The 21,961-nt window shown below is 45.3% G+C and overlaps 1 protein-coding gene across 1 annotated transcript in view; it reads left to right on the top strand.

Moving 5' to 3' along the window:
- LOC124712080 (UDP-glucosyltransferase 2-like) overlaps window positions 1-21,961 on the top strand; it is a 67,440-nt gene that overhangs the window by 44,075 nt on the left and 1,404 nt on the right. The window contains exons 5-6 of the mRNA XM_047242376.1: window positions 4,919-5,141; window positions 12,468-12,687. Coding sequence (XP_047098332.1) covers window positions 4,919-5,141; window positions 12,468-12,687 — 443 coding nt within the window. The remainder of the gene's footprint in view (window positions 1-4,918; window positions 5,142-12,467; window positions 12,688-21,961) is intronic.

Below are 21,961 nucleotides of genomic sequence, written 5' to 3' on the forward strand. Positions count from 1 at the left end.
TGGCCTTCATTGTTGCATCCTGAAGAAACGATCATTCCTTACTTTCTACTCTTTTCATTGCTGAGAAAAGGTGCTCACAACAACACGTAGATCCAAACATGCACATGATCTGAGTGGCACTGTTGTGAAGCTTGGGAAATGTTTTTTGCTGTAATGAACGATAACATCATGACAAATCCAACGTTTTGTAGAACCAGGTCTGATATCCATTTTATATCTTTCAGACAACGCATTTCTTCCCCTTTCATTTCGAGAAAAAGGGACCTTTCCTCACGAATGGCAAAGAAAACATCAAGAACTTTTCCCCGACTCAACCAACTAACTGTACCATGGTAAGGCATACCCCCATACTCCGCTTCCATATCTTTCAGGAATCCTTTGAATTGGCGATGATTCATACTGTGACGCTGCACAAAATTCACACATTTCACGACATCTTTCACTGCGCCATCTAGCTCTACTGTTTCAGCACACAGTGCCTCTTGGTGAATAGAATAATGAAGAGTCAAAATGTCTTTCCCGAATTCGTCCCTGACCCTTCTCCCTGATCGTAGTGCGCTGCGTGAAGACGTGCATAATGTCGTTGTGTATTGTACCTCTTCGCATAATAAAATACTTTATGACATATAAGACACTGTGGACGACCATCCCTCTCAATGAATAGAAAGGTATCCTCCAATAGAGGTACAGGGCTCCCGCGACTAGTCATAGCTGTCACTGAACACGGATTATTGCGTCAGTTGCGGCTGCATGCGGCCAGGGCGCAGTGAGTTCGCTTCCCCCTCCACGCAGGCTCCGAGCTGCCGCAATGAGCGCTCCGGAGCGCTCCTGCTCCCTGGAGCAGGGTTGGAACAGCCCGCGCTGGATGATTTGCCATTCGTCTCAGCTCCGCTTATTACGAGCTGCATTCAAGTTCTAAGGCCTCCGATTTTTTTTCTCCGGACTGGAAAGAGAAAGAAACATGCGCGTTGATTTAAAATCAGGCCGCGTTCATTGTCAATACGTCCCAGAGATGGCAGCACCGTACGGCAGATGGAATTTTACCGCCAGCGGCGAGAATGAGAACTGTTTTAAATACTTAAAATGGCGACGTTTTCCTTACTTGGACAGCGTGCAATCATTCGTTTTCTGAATTTGCGTGGTGTGAAACCAATTGAAATTCATCAACAGTTGAAGGAGACATGTGGTGATGGAGTTATGGATGTGTCGAAAGTGCGTTCATGGGTGCGACAGTTTAATGAAGGCAGAACATCGTGTGACAACAAACCGAAACAACCTCGGGCTCGCACAAGATGGTCTGACGACATGATCGAGAAAGTGGAGATAATTGTTTTAGGGGATCGCCGAATGACTGTTGAACAGATCGCCTCCAGAGTTGCCATTTCTGTGGGTTCTGTGCACACAATCCTGCATGACGACCTGAAAATGCGAAAAGTGTCATCCAGGTGGGTGCCACAAATGCTGACAGACGACCACACGGCTGCCCGTGTGGCATGTTGCCAAGCAATGTTGACGCGCAACGACAGCGTGAATGGGACTTTCTTTTCGTCGGTTGTGACAATGGATGAGACGTGGATGCCATTTTTCAATCCAGAAACAAAGCGCCAGTCAGCTCAATGGAAGCACACAGATTCACCGCCACCAAAAAAATTTCGGGTAACCGCCAGTGCTGAAAAAATGATGGTGTCCATGTTCTGGGACAGCGAGGGCGTAATCCTTACCCATTGCGTTCCAAAGGGCACTACGGTAACAGGTGCATCCTACGAAAATGTTTTGAAGAACAAATACCTTCCTGCACCGTAACAAAAAAGTCCGGGAAGGGCTGCGCGTGTGCTGTTTCACCTAGACAACGCACCCGCACATCGAGCTAACGTTACGCAACAGTTTCTTCGTGATAACAACTTTGAAGTGATTCCTTATGCTCCCTACTCACCTGACCTGGCTCCTAGTGACTTTTGGCTTTTTCCAACAATGAAAGACACTCTCCATGGCCGCACATTCACCAGCCGTGCTGCTATTGCCTCAGCGATTTTCCAATGGTCAAAACAGACTCCTAAAGAAGCCTTCGCCACTGCCAAGGAATCATGGCGTCAGCGTTGTGAAAAATGTGTACGTCTGCAGGGCGATTACGTCGAGAAGTAACGCCAGTTTCATCGATTTCGGGTGAGTAGTTAATTAGAAAAAAAATCGGAGGCCTTAGAACTTGAATGCACCTCATACTTTCGTTACCACATCACACAGCTGCGACACCAGCAGGCGGCCTTAAACCTCGTGGTGAGGAGTGGTCGTAATATTCTGGCTCATCAGTGTACAATGAGGTGACAAAAGTCATGCGATACCTCCTAATATCAGTCAGGTCCTCGTTTTTCTCGGTGTAGTACAGCAACTCGACGTGGCAAGGACTCAACAAGTCGTCGGGAGTCCCCTGCAGAAATATTGAGCCATGCTGCCTCTATAGCCGCCCAGAATTGCGAAAGTGTTGGCGGTGGAAGATTTTGTGCACGAACGGACCTCTCGATTATGTTCCACGAATGTTCGATGGGATTCATGTCGGGTGATCTGTGTGGCCAAACCATTCGCTCGAACTGTGCCGAATATTCTTCAGGCAAGTCGCCAACACTCGTTGCTCGCTGATGTGGCGCATTATTATCCATAAAAATTCCGTCGTTGTTTGGCAACATGAAGACGACGAACGGCCGCAAATGGCCAAGTAGCAGAACACAGCCAGGGTCGAGTCCATTCAGTGTAAACACAGCCCACACCATTATGGAGCCACCAGCAGCTCGCACAGTCCCTTGTTGACAGCTTGGATCCATAGCTTCCTGGGGTCTGCGCCACACTCTAACGCTACCAACAGCTCTTACCAAATGAAAACGGGACTCACCTCTAGGATCCAACCGAAATAGTCACGGCCCCAGGAGGGGTGCTGAGGCGACACCGTGGTGTTCGCAAAGACATTCTCCTAACGAATACGTTCGTTCGACGTTCCACGTAGATTTCTGCGGTTATCTCACGAAGTGTTGCTTGTCTGTTAGCACTGACAACACTACGCACATGGCGCAGATCTCGGTCGTTAAGTGAAGGCCGTCGGCCACTGTATCGTCCGAGGTGAGATGTAGTGCGCGAAATATGGTATTCTCGGCATACTCTTGATACTGTGGATCTCGGAATATTGAATTCCGTAACGATTTCCGAAATGCAATGTAGCGTGCATCTAGCTCCAACTATCATCCCTCATTCATCGTCTGTTAAGTCCAGTTGTGCGCCCATATATCACGTCGGAAACCTTTCCACAAGGATCAACTGATTACAAAAGGCATCTCGAACAATGCACTGCACTTTTGTGATCGCGATACTACCGACATCCGTGTGTGTACATGTCGTTATCCCATGTAACCTCAGCATATATTGACTTTCAGCTCCATTTTTCATGCGCTACTCGCCATTAAAATACCTACACCACGATGATGACGCGCTACAGACGCGAAATTTAACCAACAGGAAGAAGATGCTGTGATATGCGAATGATTAGCTTTTCAGAGCATTCACACAAGGTTGGCGCCGGTGGCGACACCTACAACGTGCTCACATGAGAAAAGTTTCCAACCGATTTCTCATACACAAACACCAGTTGACCGGCGTTGCCTGGTGAAACGTCATTGTGATGCCTCGTGTAAGGAGAAGAAATGCGTACCATCACGTTTCCGACTTTGATAAAGGTCGTATTGTAGCCTATCGCCAATGCGGTTTATCTTATCGCGACATTGCTGCTCGCGTTGGATGAGATCCAATGACTCTTAGCAGAATATGGAATCGGTGGGTTCAGGAGGGTAATACGGAACGCCGTGCTGGATCCCAACGGCCTCCTATCACTAGCAGTCGAGATGACAGGCATCTTATCTGCATGGCTGTAACGGATCGTGCAGCCACGTCTCGATCCCTGAGTCAACAGATGGCGACGTTTGCAAGACAACAACCATCTGCACGAACAGTTCGACGACGTTTGCAGCAGCATGGACTATCAGCTCGGAGACCGTGGCTGCGGTTACCCTTGACGCTGCATCACAGACAGGAGCGCCTGCGATGGTGTACTCAACGACGAACCTGGTTGCACGAATGGCAAAACGTCGTTTTTTCGGATGAATCCAGGTTCTGTTTACGGCATCATGATGGTCGCATCCGTGTTTGGCGAGATCGCGGTGAACGTACATTGGAAGCGTATATTCGTCATCGCCATACTGGCGAATCACCCGGCATGATGGTATGGGGTGTCATTGGTTACACGTCTCTGTCACCTCTTGTTCGCATTGACGGCACTCTGAACAGTGGACGTCACATTTCAGATGCGTTACGACCCGTGGCTCTACCCTTCATTCGATCCCTGCGAAACCCTACATTTCAGCAGGATAATGCACGACCGCATGTTGCAGGTCCAGTACGGGCCTTTCTGGATACAGAAAATGTTCGACTGCTGCTCTGGCCAGCTCATTCTCCAGATCTCTCACCAACTGAAAACGTCTGGTCAATGGTGGCCGAGCAACTGGCTCATCACAATACGCTAGTCACTACTCTTGATGATCTGTGGTATCGTGTTGAAGCTGCATGGGCAGCTGTACCTGTACACGCCATCCAAGCTCTGTTTGACTCAATGCCCAGGCTATCAAGGCCGTTATTACGGCCAGAGGTGGTTGTTCTGGGTACTGATTTCTCAGGATCTATGCACCCAAATTGAGTGAAAATGTAATCACATGTCCGTTCTAGTATAATATATTTGTCCAATGAATACCCGTTTATCATCTGCATTTATTTTTGGTGTAACAATTTTAATGGCCAGTAGTGTATATGTGTATGGAACCCCAAGAAAAACTTAGTTCGAACAAGAAAAGACACAGTTGTGAGCTGGGTTTCTCGTGCGCAGGACCTGCAGGAGTTCATGGACGCTGCCGCTGAGGGCGTGATCTACTTCAGCATGGGCAGCAACGTGAAGAGCACGGACCTGTCGGAGGAGGTGCGCGCCGTCTTCCTGAAGACGTTCGCACGGCTGAGGCAGAAGGTGCTCTGGAAGTTGGAGGGCGACTCGCTGCCGAACCAGCCGGCCAACCTCAGGATCAGCAGTTGGTTTCCGCAGAGCGATCTGCTCGGTAAGTTGGTCGGTGAAAAAATACAAATAACTTCTTTTTCATAATTCAGAACACAATTGCCATCGAGCACAATATTTTCTGACGACAGCTTCTCTCAGAATATTGCTTTATTTATCGCGAATCTCTCGCCCAGCTGACAGTCCCAAACGACTGCAAAAAAGCGCAGGTGACCCCTCTGAATAAGAAGGATATAAGAACGGACCTGCAAAATTACAGACCAGTATCCTTAACATCATTTTGCTGCAGAATTCTAGAATATACTCTGAGCTCGAATATAAAAAATTTACTTCCCAAAGAAAAGCTTCTGTCCACGATACCAGCACGGTTCTAGAGCGCATCGTTCGTCCGAAACTCAGTATGCCCTTTTCTCACTTGACATACTCCGAATTATAGATGGAGGGCAACAGGTAGGTTCCATATTCCTACAGCGTCCCATTGCGGATTGTTAACTAAGGTGCGACCACATGGAATAGGTTCCTAGGTATGTGAGTGCCTCGAAGACCTCCGTCATTGTTTCGACTACCTTTCGCGATGCCCAGAAATGAGGAACGTCCTACCCACAATGCGGTGTTCCACTGCCTACCCAATTTACGCAATATCTTGGTCCATCCTGCTCCTGAGCCTCTGCACAGTGGCTGATACCCTGTGGAAGTTCGAGGTGCAAAACCTGTGCAATGCTCCACCGACTTTCACATCCTGCTCTAGCCTGCCACAGGCTTACCTTATCCTAAAACCCACATGACACGGAGTATGATTCCCCGTGAGCTTACTTGCTGGTTTTCGCTATGGAGCGGCATCGTCGACTGTTAGGTTGCTTCCCTGCAGGGAGCTTCACGCGTTTTCACGTGATAGCGCCAGAGCTATTTCCCTTGTAGGGTTCAGTGCACCCAAACTGCACTGACCAGTCAGGGGCGCCAATGTCAAAAACATTCACCAACAGCCCTGTACTTTAAGATATTGTTTTATTTTATTGTGAAGGCTACCAGTTTCAGCACTTCATTATGCCGTCTTCTGGTCCCATACTCATCTATCCACATAAACGAACTCGTCCTATAGCTCTATCAATCACTGGAAATCGTGATCCAGTGATTGGTGGCACTAAACGACAAGTTCGTTTATTTCGATACAAGCGAATGGGTCCTGAAGATGACATAATAAAGGGCAGAAACTGGGAGCCTTCACAATAAAATAAAATAGTATCTTAAAGTACACCGATACTGGTGAATTTTACTGACATTGACATTAACCAGCCGACGCCCCCTGGCCGTGATGGACCAACAGAGAAGTCAGGAGTGCTGTCAGCATTTGTCATCACAACCTGGAAGCCGGGATCTCACGGCAACCGCGGCCGTAATGTGGACGCACTCGGCTGCAACATGATGGACCAACGACTCACTGTACCAGACAAGTATCCTAGTATCCGAATAACCATTAACTGACCTGCCAGATCACCTGACCTAACGTCTTTAGATTTCTGTTTATGGGGCTGGTTAAAGGTTGATGAGTACACTATGAAGGTGGATACACGTGAAAAACTTGTAGCTCGCATCAGCGACACTGTAGCCCGCATTAAAGCCCGTCATGATTATGTTCGATGGGCAACACAACAAATCCATATGTCTCCAAGGAAAACCGAATAAAGCGTTATTGCTTTCAGTGATACATATAGGAAAGAGTTGTTGTTAAATGCTGAAAAGCTGAGAGGAAACTCCCACTTATTGTAACAAACATCCGTACTTGAAGTGGACATTTTGCCACAGTACTTCGCAGAGAACAATCTATTGACACGTAGTTCAAATGGTTCAAATGGCTCTGAGCATTATGGGACTTAACATCTGAGGTCATCAGTCCCCTAGAACTTAGAACTACTTAAACCTAACTAACCTAAGGGCATCACACACATCCATGCCCGAGGCAGGATTCGAACCTGCAACCGTAGCGGTCGCGCGGTTCCAGACTGAAGCACCTAGAGCCGCTCGGCACACCGGCCGGCGACACGTAGTCAACACTGTTTTATAAAACGTCGTCTTTCTGAAACACAACTGGCTCTTACTCACATGAAGTGCTGTGTGCTCTCGACAAGGGATTTCAAACTGATTTCTTGATTTCCAGAAGGTTTTTGACACCGTATCTCACAAGTGGATATCGTCTCAGTTTTGCGACTGGATTCGTTATTTGACGGCCGCTGTGGCGGAGCGATTCTAGGTGATTCAGTCTGGAACCGCGCTGCTTCTGTGGTCGCAGGTTCGAATCCTGCCTCGGGCATTGATGTGTGTGCTGTCCTTACGGTAGTTAGGTTTCAGTAGTTCTAAGTCTCTAGGGGACTGATAACCTCAGATGTTAAGTCCCATAGTGTTTGGAGCCATTTGAACCATCTGATTCGTTATTTCCTGTCAGAAAGGTCACAGTTCGCAGTAACTGACGGAAAGTAATCGAGTAAGACAGAAGTGATTTCTGGCATTCTCCAAGGTACTGTTATAGGCCCTCTGCTGTTCCTTACCTATACGAACGATTTTGGAGACAATCTGAGCAGTCGTCTTAGGTTGTTTGCAGGTGATTCTGTCGTTTATCGTCTAGTAAAGTCATCAGAAGATCAAAACCAATTACAAAACTATTTGGATAAGATGCCTGTGTGGTGCGAAAAGTGGCAATTGAGCTAAATAATGAAAAGTGTGAGGTCATCCACATTCCTTTTAAGGAATCCGTTAAATTTCGGTTACACGATAAACCAATAAAATCTTAAGGCTGTAAGTTCAACTAAATACCTGAGAATTGCAATAGCGAAAAACTGAAATTGGAAAGGACATACAGAAAATGTTGTGGAGAAGTCGAACCAAAGACTGAGAAGCGTTCTTGAAAATGTACCTCCACAAAGGCATTTGGGTTTTCTTTGGAGCATCGATGTGAACAATGAGTGTTATTGACACCGCCAAGAGTTGAAGTCGTTTCATCAGTAAACAGTGTTAATGGAACTCCTCGCAGTTTAGTGATTAGCCTACGGCAAAATTCCAATCGCCTACCTTCACCTCTCATGCAGCTTACTTCATCTCGTCGTGTTTTCGTTAGTACGTGGTATTCGTGGTTGGTATGAACTGTTATTCAATGTCTTTAGCCTCGCGGAGTAGCCGCGTAATCTAGGGCGCCTTGCCACGGTCCACGTGGCTTCCCCCGTCGGAGGTTCGAGTCCTCCTTCGGGCATGGTTGTGTGCGTTGTCCTTAGCGTAAGTTTGATTAAATTAGATTAAGTAGTGAGTAAGGTTAGGGACCAATGACCTCAGCAGTTTGGTCCCATAACATCTTACCACAAATTTCCAGTTTTTCTATGGCTTTGCTACTTGCCTTTTGTTATTTGTTGTAGACTGAAAACAGTTGAGGACAGCTACGCGAGTTGAGATCACGTGACTTGACTTGATGTGAGGAGACGAGCGGGACTGTGTGAGTACAGTCTGATGGGATGACGTCATGACGTGACAGTGTGAACTGGCCTTAAACGTTCTTGAATGTGGCGCTCTACTGTTAGCAATTCGTCACTGCATTCTCTACTTGTAGCAACAACGGTGCTACTACTACAAAACCCGTACACAAATACCATATCGACATACTCAGCATCTACTCTCATACTCATAAATTAAGGATAATTCCAGAATGTGGTGCCACACAACGTGGCACTACACAAAACTGGCGCTAATAGCATAGGCACATAGGGAACACACGCGACACGGATCTGTAAGTATTGGTGATAAGTTGAGGAAACCGTCCCGAAACACATGTGCTACAAAACGCCACTGATTCCTGCGCATGTACCCCGACATCAATATGCGATATGATCACCATGCACACATACACGCTGCACAACGGGTTGGCATACTCTGTATCAGGTGGTTGAGCAGCTGCTGGGGTATAGCCTCCCATTCTTGCACCAGTGCCTGTCGGAGCTTCAGAAGTGTCGTAGGGGATTGAAGACGTGCAGTGAAACGTCAGCCGAGATCATCCCAGACGTGCTCAATGGGGTTTAGGTCTGGAGAACAGGCAGGCCACTCCATTCGCCTGATATCTTCTGTTTCAAGGTACTCCACCATGATGGCAGCTTGGAGAGGCCATGCATCATCATCGATCAGGAGGAAGTTGGGACCCACTGCACCCCTGAAAAGGCAGACATACTAGTGCAAACTGACGTCCCGATACACCTGACCTGTTACAGTTCCTCTGTCAAAGACATGCAGGGGTGTACGTGCACCAATCATAATCCCACCCCATACCATCAAACCACGACCTCCATACAGGTCCCTTTCAAGGACATTAAGGGATTGGTATCTGGTTCCTGGTTCACTGTCCAGACTATAACTGGACTCGTCCGAGAACATAACCTGGGATCACTGTTCCAATGACCATGTACTGTGTTCTTGACACTAGGCTTTACGGGCTCTCCTGTGACTAGGGTTCACTGGAATGCACGTTGCAGGTCTCTGGGAGAATAAACCATGTCTGTTCAGTCGTCTGTAGACTGTGTGTCTGGAGACAACTGTTCCAGTGGCTGCGGTAAGGTCCCGAGCAAAGCTACCTCCAATACTCCGTAACCGTCTGCGGGCACTGATGGTGAGATATCGGCCTTCTTGTGGTGTTGTACACTGTGGACGTCCCGTACTGTAGCGCCTGGATACGTTTCCTGTCTGGTGGAATCGTTGCCATAATACTGAGATCACATTTTGTGACACATGGAGGGCCCGTGCTACGACCTGCTGTGTTTGACCAGCCACCTGTCGCATTAGTATTCTACCCCTCATAACGTCATCAGTATGTGTTCTTTGAGCCATCTTCAACACACGGTCACCATTAGCACGTCTGAAAACGTCTGCGCACTTACTCGCTGCACCGTACTCTGATATGCACCAACACACCTCTGCATATGCAGACTGCTGCCAGCGCAACCGTGCGACGACCGCAGATCAAATGCACCGCATGGTCGTACCCCGAGGTGATTTAAACCAGAAAACCGCCTACCAGAGCGTTGTTTCACCATGTATCAGCATTATCTTTAATTTATGAGCACGAGTGTATAAATATAAGCAGCATGCATAAAAGATATAGTAGCATTTGTCAACAAATCACAATCGCAATGACAGTTGAAAAATTCTGATATATAACTTCAAGCACAACTTCACAACTTGACTTTCAAAACAAAAATGACAATCGATAAATAAACCCATGGTAATTGGTGTACCAACACGCGAAATGAAAACTTACCTCTGTGAAGGGCTGTATCTGCGTAACCAATAAAACTTTGATGTATGTTATATTTAATATATATTTATAATCAGTGTGTAGTACCACCTCCTAAAAATATTTATTATTTCAGTCATCCCTGTATAGCGGTGTAAGAGTAGCCAAAGCCTGTTCTAATAGCATCCACTGCACAACTGGATTGTATGATGTCATTCAGAACAAACTGCTGTGGATGTCTGGACGTTATGGCCAAATAATATAGTTAAACTGCCTGGGAATACTCTAGGTTTTAAGCCTGCAGGCAGACCGGTAATTCTGATGTCTCATGGAATCACAGTAGGATATTGGAAGATCCTCCAAATCCCTTACATTGGTAGACATGAGTGAAAATCAGTAGTGACATTCGTGTTTCAGCTCTAATATCATTTCCCGAATGTCTACAGTCACATACATGACTACATCAGTGCCAAGGTTTAATTAAAATAAACATGTTAAGCAATTAATATTTCGTCAGAGGATTATGTAGTACTGTCATTAAATATTGTTATCTTTAATGTTATGGTCATCGTCTGCCTTCCGGAGTGGCCAAGTGGTTCTAGGCGCTACAGTCTGGAACCGCGCGACAGTTACGGTCGCAGGTTCGAATCCTGTCTCGGGCATGGATGTGTGTGATGTCCTTAGGTTAGTTAGGTTTAAGTAGTTCTATGTTCTAGGAGACTGATGACCTCAGAAGTTAAGTCCCGTAGTGTTCAGAGCCATTCGAACCATTTTTTGGTCACCGTCTAGCGATTTACTGAGAAGTCCAAGGTTGTGTTTTTAAAACAGCAGAAATGAAACGTTGTCTTGTAACACTAGTTCCATAATATCGAAAAATTTGTTCACATCAGCTTTTTACACTTTATTGGTTCCGGTTTCTCTATTACTGCTACAACAACTACTACTTTCTATCACGCAAGTAACACTCGCCTAACTTACTTCTGAGTACACTGACTTGAGTTTGCCTTGTACTAGCTCTTTAATAACACTGAAATAATATATTCATGTAGTGTAAATTATGAGAATACATACAGTTACAAAGTTGGAATTATGGGTTGTGTTTTTCCAAAAGTTCACGTATGCCAATAACTTTTACTGTGAAGACTTACCGAATCAACATTATTTATTTCGACGAACTAATATTATTCATACAAATTTTCATAAAATTTGCAATGTCAACAATTACTTTTTGAAAAGATGCAGATTTCTGCTAAATTATGTCGTTCTTTTGATTACCAACATTTACATATGTGCCAACTCTAAATTTCATTACTAATTACTCTTTGCTTAGCCATGTTGATTTTCTGGTACTTCCTAAGGGATAATTTCACACAAAAGGCAGCATTTTAAAATTTTTGTAGTTAATCTTTTTAATTTGACCATCTTTTTTTAACTGAATATAAACTCATAAATCGTCATTTCTATCTACTGCAAATCATGTTTTTGTTTATGACGGGCAACACACTCTCTCTCTCTCTCTCTCTCTCTCTCTCTCTCTCTCTCTCTCTCTCTCTAACGCGACATCTCTTCAGTGCAGATGCACACCACCCTCGAACTTTTACGGGAATCGGCGAAATGCAGCGATTACTGAGAATAATGGACAATGGGCACTGCATTAGCAGTGTCTGGATAATTTGAGAGATTGGGTCAGACTGGAGGCGTGCTGGGGTAGTCCATGCAACTGCAATGAGCACTGTGTCCAGAGTGCTCAGCAGTCAGACCATCTGCCTAGTAAGCACCAGACACGGGTTCCAGTCTGTGTCCAGCACAAATTATCAGCTTTCCCCATTGATTTCAGTCAGTGCCCGCTCGCAACCAAAATATACAATTTCTTTGTGCCTTATGACACGTTTGACCGTATTACAAAGATAATGCAATTCTCCGAAATAGCACTAAATAATGAATGATACATCTGAAAGAAATTAGTACTACAGTAATCATTTGATAACATGCTTCTCACAATACGTATCAGGTAATAAACTAAAAGCTGTGTGTCGTGTACTCATATACTAAGTTTAGGGCTGTTACGTTGTACGTCGCACTACTGAGCAGGCGTGGCTGTTGCAGCTCACAGGAACATGCGTCTCTTCATCACGCACGGCGGCATGATGAGCCTGCTGGAGGCACTGTACGCTGGCGTCCCACTGCTCGGCGTCCCCATATTTGGCGACCAGGTGTCGAACCTCCTCAGGGCCCGCGACTCGGGCTATGGTCTGGTGCTCCACCTCCGCAACATCACGCAGGAGTCGTTCGACTGGGCCGTCAATGAGCTGCTGACTGACCCGAGGTAATGCTAGCACACGGTACTGGGTTATCTTACAGTTTTATTGTCTCGCCAGCGCTAAGTGGGTTATCGCATTTGATTCAGTCCTTCATGCATCCACCCATTTATCCATTCATTCATTCACCTCCTATCAATAAGGAGAACGTTCAGGGATGTGGAACGAGTCAAGGTATACGCTAACACGAGAAAAAAGATTCATAGAAACTTCATCTGGTCAAGCTATATATAACAAACCATCATTTTACTTCTAAACGCTATTGATACTTGCATCAAAATTAAATCGAGTACATTAGTAAGATAGCTGCTACTTTCAAAAACGTGCTGCTCTTTGAATTTTGCTATATAGCTGCCGTTTATCTGTTATTAGCAGCTTAATATTTACTTGCATATAATGGTACACTACTGGCCATTAAAACTGCTACATCAAGAAGACATGCAGATGATAAACGGGCATTCATTGGACAAATATATTATACGAGAACTGACATGTGATTACATTTTCACGCAATTTGGGTGCGTAGATCCTGAGAAATCAGTCTCCAGAACAACAACCTCTGGCCGTAATAACGGCCTTCATACGTCTGGGCATTGAGTCAAACAGAGCTTGGATGGCGTGTACAGGCACAGCTGCCCACGCAGCTTCAACATGATACCACAGTTCATCAAGAGTAGTGACTGGCGTATTGTGGCGAGACAGTTGTTCGGCCACCATCGACCAGACGTTTTCAGTTACAGAGACATCTGAAGAATGTGCTGGCTAGGGCAGCAGTCGAACATTTTCTGTATCCAGAAAGGCCCGTTCAGGACCTGAAACATGCGGTCGTGCATTATCCTGCTGAAATGTAGGGTTTCGCAGGGATCGAATGAAGGGGAGAGACACGGGTCGTAACACATATGAAATGTAACGTCCACTGTTCACAGTGCCGTCAATGTGAACAAGAGGTGACCGAGACGTGTAACCAATGGCACCCAATACCATCACGCCGGTTGATACGCCAGTATGGCGATGACGAATACACGCTTCCAGTGTGTGTTCACCGTGATGTCGCCTAACACGGATGCGACCATCATGATGCTGTAAACATAACCTGGATTCATCCGAAAAAATGATGTTTTGTCATTCGTGCACCCAGGTTCGTCGTTGAGTACACCATCGCAGGCGCTCCTGTCTGTGATGCAGCGTCAAGGGTAGCCGGAGCCATGGTCTCCGAGCTGATAGTCCATGCTGCTGCAAACGTCGTCGAACTGTTCGTGCAGATGGTTGTTGTCTTGCAAAACGTCCCCATTTGTTGACTCAGAGATCGAGACGTGGCTGCACGATCCGTTACAGCCATGCGGATAAGATGCCTGTCATCTCGACTGCTAGTGATACGAGGCCGTAGGGATCCAGCACGGCGTACCGTATTACCCTCCTGAATCCACCGATTCCATATTCTGCTAACAGTCATTGGATCTAGAACAACGCGAGCAGCAATGTCGCGATACGATAAACCGCAATCGCGATAGGCTACAATCCGACCTTTATCAAAGTCGGAAACGTGATGGTACACATTTCTCCTCCTTACACGAGGCATCACAACAACGTTTCACCAGGCAACGCCCGTCAACTGCTGTTTGTGTATGAGAAATCGGTTGTGAACTTTCCTCATGTCTGCACGTTGTAGGTGTCGCCACCGGCGCCATCCTTGTATGAATGCTCTGAAAAGCTAATAATTCGCATATCACAGCATCTTCCTCCTGTCGGTTAAATTTCGCGTCTGTAGCACTTCATCTTCGTGGTGTAGCAATTTTAATGGCCAGTAGTGTACTTGTCATACAGCTTTATTATTGAACTGGTGCAATAGTTCGCAACATTTTCCGTAAGTTTAATAAACACAACACATATTCGTAACAGAGTCTTTAGTCATTACTATTACATTCTTCTTCAGTATTTACAACAGTCTGCCAAGGCTGGCCAACTTTTCGATTCCGCGACTGTAGAAATCACGTGGTTTTGAGGCGAAGAGTGCGTTGAACTACATTCGGAGCCCATTTAATCTGGAAAGGAAGTTCCTTGAAGATTGTTCGATAGAGAACGGAAAACGATGAAATCTGAGGGAGCAAAATCATAAGGATAAAGTGGGTGCATAATGACTTTGCAACGCAACTCGTGTATAGCGTTTTTTATCAGCCTAGGAGAATGCAGGTCGGCCTTATCATGGGGTAGCATCAATTCACAGTCTTTCTGGTTGTTGTTCTTGGACTGCGTCTGTAAGATGTCTCAGTTGATGACAACAAATGTCAGCAGACATGGTCACAAATGGTTTAAAAGGCTCTGAGCACTATGGGACTTCACTTCTGAGGTCATCAGTCCCCTAGAACTTAGAACTACTTAAACCTAACTAACCTAAGGACATCACACACATCCATGCCCGAGGCAGGATTCTAACCTGCGACCGTAGCGGTCACGCGGCTCCAGACTGTAGCGCCTAGAACCGCTCGGCCACCCCGGCCGGTGGCATGGTCACACCTCTGGGAAGCAGTTCGTAGTACATCACACCGTTGCTATTCCACCAGATGCGTGACACTATCTTTTGTGCACGTGCGCACGTCTTTATATGAGGAGTTTCTGCTTCGCTTGGGCTCAAGCATTCCTTTCTTTTTCTTTTGTAAACATAAAGAAGACACAATTTCTCGTCACCAGTAACAATACAGGATAGGAACGGTGGGTTTTGCCCACAGGCCAACTGGTGACAAACGAGCCGAGATGCACATATGGTCACCGACAGTTTTTTGTGATTTGATCTTAGATCATGCGGTACCCATACACCCGATTTTTGAACCCTCCTCATTACATGCAAATGTGCACGATGTTGGAATTATCACAGTCCATCACATCCGCCAGCTCTAGAGAACACTGACACGAATCATTGTGGATTAATGTGTTTAAATGATCTTCATCGAACCCCAAAAATCTTCATGAACATGCAGAGTCACCAATGTCAAACCGATCCTCCTTAAAACTACACTACTGACCATTAAAATTTCTACACCACGAAAATGACGTGCTAGAGACGCGAAATTTAACCGAAAGGAAGAAGATGCTGTGATATGCAAATGATTAGCTTCTCAGAGCATTCACACAAGGTTGGCTCCGGTGGCGACATCTACAACGTGCTGACATGAGGAAAGTTTCCAACCGATTTCTCATATACAAACAGCAGTGGACCTGCGTTTCCTTGTGAAATGTTGTTGTGATGCCTCGTGTAAGGAGGAGAAATGCGTACCATCACGTTTCCGACTTTGATAAAGGTCGGATTGTAGCCTATCGCGATTGCGGTTTATCCTATCGCGAGATTGCTGCTCGCGTTGGTCGAGATCCAATGACTGTTAGCAGAATATGGAATCGGTGGGTTCAGGAGGGTAATACGGAACGCCGTGCTGGGTCCCAACGGCCTCGTAACACTAGCAGTCGAGATGACAGGCATCTTATCCGCATGGCTGTAACGGATCGTGCAGCCACGTCTCGATCTCTGAGTCAACAGATGGGCACGTTTGCAAGACAACAACCATCTGCACGAACAGTTCGACGACGTTTGCAGCTGCATGGATTATCAATATCGGAGACCACGGCTGCGGTTACCCCTGACGCTGCATCACAGACAGGAGCGCTTACGATGGTGTACTCAACGACGAACCTGGGTGCACGAATGGCAAAACGTCACTTTTTCGGATGAATCCAGGTTATGTTTACAGCATCATGATGGTCGCATCAGTGTTAGGCGACATCGCGGTGAACACACACTGGAAGCGTGTATTCGTCATCGCCATACTGGCGTATCAACCGGCGTGATGGTATTGGGTGCCATTGGATACACGTCTCGGTCACCTCTTGTTCGCAATGACGGCACTTTGAACAGTGCACGTTACATTTCAGATGTGTTACGACCCGTGTCTCTCCCCTTCATTCGATTCCTGCGAAACCCTACATTTCAGCAGGATAATGCACGACCGCATGTTGCAGGTCCTGTACTGGCCTTTCTGGATACAGAAAATGTTCGGTTGCTGCCCGGGCCAGCTCATTCTCCAGATCTCTCACCAACTGAAAACGTCTGGTCAATGGTGTCGTCACAATACGCCAGTCATTACTCTTGATGAACTGTGGTATCGTGTTCAAGTTGCATGGGCAGCTGTACCTGTACACGCCATCCAAGCTCTGTTTGACTCAATGCCCAGGCGTATCAAGGCCGTTATTACGGCCAGAGGTGTTTGTTCTGGGTACTGATTTCTCAGGATGTATGCACCCAAATTGCGTGAAAATGTAATCACATGTCAGTTCTAGTATAATGTATTTGTCCAATGAATACCCGTTTATCATCTGCATTTCTTCTTGGTGTAGCAATTTTAGTGGCCAGTAGTGTAGAAAAACATTTTGTTAGCACGCTCTGTCCAATTTCATTATCACCATAGACGGCGCAAATGTTTCTGTCTCCCACCGCTGCTTTCGATCTCCCATTGAACTCAAACAGAAGAATATGTCGATAAAGTTCTAATTTCTCCACTTGGCACTCCGTTTTCTAGCGTCCACTACTCCGTTCACTGTCTCCAAATAACAAAATGATAATAAGTAAACTCAAACAGCAACAGTGAACTGCAAATAAAAAATTAAAGTCGATAAATAAACCCATATCTATTGGAATACGAGCATGCAAATCGGAAACGCTATGAACTTGTGCACCAACTTAATATAAACACTCCTACTCACCATGTACCTAAAAGAACTCTTCACTCCCTAAGTCTAACTATTCAGTTGATTTGTAGAAAAATAGATAATGAGGTATGCCTTTAATTTCATTTTGAACTGGCAGGGATTCTCAATTTCTTGCTTTATCGTAGACGAGATCTAGTTGAATATCTTGCCACCAGACTACATAATTTCATTCTGAACCCTGCACAAGGAGTCAAACATCACATAAAAATTCTTTTTGTGTCTTGTGATGTGCTTATGTATATCACAATTCAGCTGAAACTCAGTTTTGTTATTAGCAATATAAACCATTAAGGAGTAAATACAGAATGACAATTCTGGAACTATATAAAAAAAAGCTAAATTAGTTACAAATTACGGCGTGCACACACTTTATTGAACATGTAAACGTCACTACAGATAATCGGATTTACTTTTGACTTGTGCGATATGCCTACCACCATTGGCGATGATGTGGCGCAGACGAATAGCGAAATTTTGCGTGACCCGCTGAAGTGTCGGAACATCGATGCTAACCACTGACCTCCTGAATGGCTGTTTTCAGCTCAGCAGTAGTTTTGGGGTTACTGCTGTACACCTTGTATTTAATATAGCCCGACAAAAAGGTGTCGCATGTGTCCAGTTCCGGAGAATATGGCCGTCCATAGAGGCCTATGCCAGTGGCCTCTGGGTACCTCAGAGTCAGAATGCGGTCCCCAAAGTGCTCCTCCAGGACATCAAACACTCTCCAGCTTCGATGAGATCGAGTTCCGTCTTGCGTGAACAACATCCTGTCGAAATCAGACTCACTTTGGATAATGGGAATGAAATCAGCTTCCAGAATCTTCAAGTACCGTTCGGTAGTCACCGCGCTATCAAGAAATGTCACACCGATTATTCCGTGACCGGAAATTACATACCACACAGTCACCCGTTGAGGATAAGGACAATTCTCGATCGCGAAATGCGGATTCTCAGTCCGCAAAATGCGCCAGTTTTGCTTATTCACGAACCCATCCCGAGGAAAATGAGCTTCGTCGCAAAATCAAACCATACAGCACATTGATTTTATCTTGGAACTCTTCCATTTGGTCCGTGTTTGCATAGAAAAACATTAATATCAGAAATTGAGTTCGCCTTGATGCAAAACACCTTGTTATTCGTTTATTTCTTTTTATTCCAAACTATGTAAGTCTGCAGGCTTTCGTGGCCGTTGTCACTGAAGTTAAAATCTTCTGGATTATTAGGCCGCGTCATGTTTCTTCTAAAATGTTCGACGTTTCGACCCCTCTGCTGGAAACTTCCTCAGGATCTTTCTAGCAGTAGTGGACACCAAAAGATTCTGAGGAAGATCCCAGTAGGGGGGTTGAAACGTCGAATATTTTAGAAGAAACATGACGCGGCCTAATAACCCAGAAGATTTTAACTATCCAAAACTAGTGTCGGCGACAAATATCATCATCACCATTGGCTTTTTTTAATCTAAAACATGATGTCCTTAGGTTAGTGCTAGGGGACTGATGACCTCAGCAGTTAAGTCCCATAGTGCTCAAAGCCATTTGAAATACCGAACGGTACGTGAAGATTTTGAAAGATGATTTCGCCCCCATTATCCAAAGTGACCCTGATTTAGACAAGGTGTGGTTCATTCAAGATGGATTCGACCTCCATCGAAGCAGAAGAGTGTTTGATGTCCTGGAGGAGCACCTTGGGGACCGCATTTTGCCTCTGGGGTACCCAGAGGCCACTGAGATGGGCCTCGATTGCCGGCCATATTCTCCGGATCTCTACACATGCGACTCCTTTTTGTCGGGCTATATTAAAGACAAGGTGTACAGCAGCAACCCCAAAACCATTGCTGAGCTGAAAACAGCCATTCAGGCGGTCATCGACAGCATCGATGTCCCGACACTTCAGCGGGTCACGCAAAATTTCGCTATCTGTCCGTGCCACATCATCGCCAATGATGTCAGGCGTATCGAACACATCATAACTAATTCCGAATATCTGTTGGTTGTTTGATTTGAGGGGAGGGGTTCAAATGGCTCTGAGCACTATGGGACTTAACATCTATGGTCATCAGTCCCCTAGAACTTAGAACTACTTAAACCTAACTAACCTAAGGACATCTCACAACACCCAGTCATCACGATGCAGAGAAAATCCCTGACCCCGCCGGGAATCGAACCCGGGAACGCTACCGCACGACCACGAGCTGCGGACTGGGGGGGAGGGGACCAAACAGCGAGGTCGTCGGTCCTATCGGATTAGGGAAGGATGGAGAAGGAAGTCGGCCGTGCCCTTTCAAAGGAAACCCTCCCCCTCGCAGCATTTGCCTGAAGCGATTTAGGGAAATCACGGGAACCTAAATCAGGATGGCCGGACGCGGGTTTGCACCGTCGTCCTCCCGAATACGAATCCAGACTGCTAACCAGTGCGCCACCTCGCTCGGTCCGGATATCTGTAGAGACGTTTACATGTTGAATAAAGTGTGTGCACGCCGTAGTTTGTAAATAATTTATGTTTTTTATGTAGTTCAATAATTGTCGCGCTGTGGAAACAGTTGTACTCTCATTATTGAAACAATTAAATCACTTAACTACCAATCGAAAATTTACATATTATATAAGGTTTCTTACACTGTGTAAAATCAGCAAGTGAAATAAATCTTCTGTCGTTAGTATTGTTCAAGTTTTCGCATGAAATTAACTTAAAGGTTCTTCTCTGTACAATTACTTTGCATAATGTTTTAATTACATACTGATTACTTTAGTGAGATTGTCAACAACATATTTTCAGTTTTTGTGTTTGTTACAAATTCTATTCTGTACAAATCTTTTAATACCTGATGACAGGAAGTGCTGACAAGACGATGTTACTAGAACGTTTTAAGGGGGGTAGGGCGCCAAACGGACCGACTTGGAGCAGGAGAGGCCCCACAGGACATTTTAATTTTCACTATCTATAGTTTTACAAATACATTCAGAAAACTTTGTCAGCATGACCAGGAAGCATTCTGGATTCACACTCATAGCAGTGGAAGTTCAGAAACATTTGAAAATAACTTTTTTTACATGTGTGATTTCATCATTTTTTCGCTTACTATTGGCTGCGTTTGTTGGTATAGGTACACTTTTCTTCATAAGTAAGAGAGATTCTTCGATGAATTTTGCACAGCAATAGAAACCATACTTACAGGTGTACGAAACTCTAGAATTTTCCAAATCTATTAAAATGTGGCAAAAAATAAGAGAAATAAAAAATTTGAGTTTTTTCTAAACATGATGTTTAAAATGTAACAACTCATTTATTTTCTCTTATGTTAAATAAATGGTAGAGTTTCTTACATCTGTAAATATAGGTTGTATGCTGTGAAAAATTCATCGAAGAATCTCTGTCACTTATGAAGAAGAGTTTACCTATAGCAACAAATGCAGGCAATAGTAAGTGAAAAAAATGATGAAATTTCACATGTAAAAGAAAATTATTTTGTTATATTTTTGAACTTCCAAGGATATGAGTGTGAATCTTGAATCCTTCCTGTTCGTGCTGACAATGTTTTATGAATTTATTTGTAAAAGTATAGTCAGCAGAAATTAAAATGTTCTGTGGTGCCTCTCCTGCTCCAAGTCGGCCCGTTTAACGTGCTATCCCCATTAAAGAAGATTAACACGATACAAAAATGCCTATAAGGTTGGTAACAGAGTGGATATGCGAATAGATAACACAGCAGTTGCTCAAAATGTGTGAGGAAAGTGCGCCAATGTAGGATCCAATAATTCACTAGTCCCAGCATCGGTCGTTTCGGTAAATGGTGTTGTGCCGCGCTATGTGTCCATGGTCTGAATTTTGCAGGTACGAAGAGAAAGCGCGAGCGAGTGGATATGTGAATAGATAAAACAGCAGTTACTCAAAATGTGCGAGGAAAGTACGCCACTGTACGATCGAATACACTACTGGCCATTAAAATTGCTACACCACGAAGATGACGTGCTACAGACGCGAAATTTAACCGAAAGGAAGACGATGCTGTGATATGCAAATGATTAGCTTTCCAGAGCATTCACACAAGGTTGGCGCCGGTGGCGACACCTACAACTTGCTGACATGAAGAAAGTTTCCAACCGATTTCTCACACACAAACAGCAGTTGACCGGCGTTGCCTGGTGAAACGTTGTTGTGATGCCTCGTGTAAGGAGGAGAAATGCGTACCATCACGTTTCCGACTTTGATAAAGGTCGGATTGTAGCTTATCGCGATTGCGGTTTATCGTATCACGACATTGCTGCTCGCGTTGGTCGAGATCCAATGACTGTTAGCAGAATATGGAATCGGTGGGTTCAGGAGGGTAATACAGAACGTCGTGCTGGATCCCAACGGCCTCGTGTCACTAGCAGTCGAGATGACAGGCATCCTATCCGCATGGCTGTAACGGATCGTGCAGCCACGTCTCGATCCCTGTGTCAACAGATGGGGACGTTTGCAAGACAACAACCATCTGTACGAACAGTTCGACGACGTTTGCAGCAGCATGAACTATCAGCTCGGAGA

The sequence above is a fragment of the Schistocerca piceifrons genome, chromosome 8 (assembly GCF_021461385.2).
Source record: "Schistocerca piceifrons isolate TAMUIC-IGC-003096 chromosome 8, iqSchPice1.1, whole genome shotgun sequence".
NCBI lineage: Eukaryota > Metazoa > Arthropoda > Insecta > Orthoptera > Acrididae > Schistocerca > Schistocerca piceifrons.